General features: G+C 41.8%; 1 protein-coding gene across 1 annotated transcript in view; it reads right to left on the bottom strand.

Annotated features, from left to right (window-relative positions):
• The window catches only part of col5a1 (procollagen, type V, alpha 1), an 86,921-nt gene that overhangs the window by 31,554 nt on the left and 53,758 nt on the right, over positions 1 to 1,609 (bottom strand). Inside the window, exons 23-25 of the mRNA XM_032540336.1 lie at positions 1,063 to 1,116; positions 932 to 976; positions 112 to 165 (exon numbers count right to left, since the gene is read on the bottom strand). Coding sequence (XP_032396227.1) covers positions 112 to 165; positions 932 to 976; positions 1,063 to 1,116 — 153 coding nt within the window. The remainder of the gene's footprint in view (positions 1 to 111; positions 166 to 931; positions 977 to 1,062; positions 1,117 to 1,609) is intronic.

Raw genomic sequence — 1,609 nt, 5'->3', positions numbered from 1 at the left:
AGAGAGAGTGTGAGAGAGAGAGAGAGAGAGAGAGAGAGAGAAACACAGAGAGAGTGAGAGAGAGAGAGGCTGTTCCACTCCTTTCTTTAGACATGTGGTGTATGAACTCACCGGTGGACCATCAGCTCCCGGCATTCCCGGCAAGCCTGGCTTTCCAGTAGGACCCTGGACAGAAGAAAGGACAAAATTTAAAGACATTGCAGAGTAAGACAACACGAGGCAGTTGAAGCTTAGAGGCAGGCCCGGTATGAGATTCTGACGGTATGATAACCTTCAGCAAAAATACCATGGTTTCACAGTATTGCGGTGTTGCAATTACAGCTTTAAAGCTAGCTACAGCTATCATCAAAGAGTCCGAAGCCTTGCTAGCAGCTCGTTGATGCTGTACTTATACCCACCGTTGCTTGGAGCTAAACGCTAAGTTCAGTCTGCTAACAAACTCATTACATTTCTGCAACTCCACAGTGACAAAAACTGCCAACTGGATAAAATGTTAATAACCACAGACTTGAAATCTATAAAATTGCAGGATATGGTCTCGTTCATTTGCATGAGCTAAAAGCCAAGTTGCTATCTTATTCAGTTCCAAATGCTTATCATACTATTATGCAAACGTGTCCCCATCCCCAACGCAGGGCCAAATAGTGCCTAGTAGACAGTGCAGAAAGATTTTAATCCTGATAAATTTTAATCCAATTTCAGAGAAATCACATTTTCCAGTTTATATGGAGGGTATTCAGCTTATAATTGAACAGTTGGAATTTGAGAATGAATAATGTTTGCATTGTGTTTCTCCTGATTAGAAATGAAATACTAGATGGCTGTGGTATTTAATGTAGCAAAATAGAATAGAATAAAAAAATACTTTAATATAAAGTGGTTGAAAGAAGTCGTGTTTTACAATATGTCATTGTTAAGTAAGTGATCTTACCTTCTCTCCTGGAGGTCCGATGGCTCCCTGGGGCCCGGCGAGTCCCTGCGCAGAGGACACAAAATGCTCAGAACATTTCATTTGATGGATGAGAGAAAAATAAAATGTCAGACAACCTGTTCAACACAGACCTGGGCACCTGGGTTGCCTTGCTGTCCAGGAGGTCCTGGCTCTCCTTGAGGTCCCTGAAGAAAACAAGTTCATTTTATAAATCTCATAGCAAACACAAAGATTGATTACTTTATTTACTTGAGTAAAACCTCCAAAGTGAAGTTAAGAGTGATTAGTTGCTCCATATGGTCCATTAAAAGTGAAATGCTGCTCTCAACAGCTATAAATCAGAAGCTGATACCTACACAGGCAAATAGCACAACATCTTGCTCTGGCTAAGGGTAGAAGATAACTGCCAATCAATTATGTTGCGTGGGTCCAAGAGTGCAGTTAAGCTGTTGATCTTCCATTTCTACCTAGTTGGAACCTTCCCAACAGAACAGACAAGCTGCTCCAGGCAGGTGTTCTCTCATTACGGTCAGGGGCTACCAGAAATTGACCTGGAATGATACAACTGTGGTTGTATTGCTCAAAAGGATCAAAAACACAGCCGACCTTTTCTTCATTATCTGGTAAGCATCCTCTGATTGTACTGGCGTGTTGTGTGTGTGTATGTGTGTGTGTGTG

This window comes from Etheostoma spectabile, chromosome 16 (assembly GCF_008692095.1).
Source record: "Etheostoma spectabile isolate EspeVRDwgs_2016 chromosome 16, UIUC_Espe_1.0, whole genome shotgun sequence".
In the NCBI taxonomy this organism is placed as follows: domain Eukaryota; kingdom Metazoa; phylum Chordata; class Actinopteri; order Perciformes; family Percidae; genus Etheostoma; species Etheostoma spectabile.
This window is presented reverse-complemented; position numbering and strand designations above follow the sequence as displayed.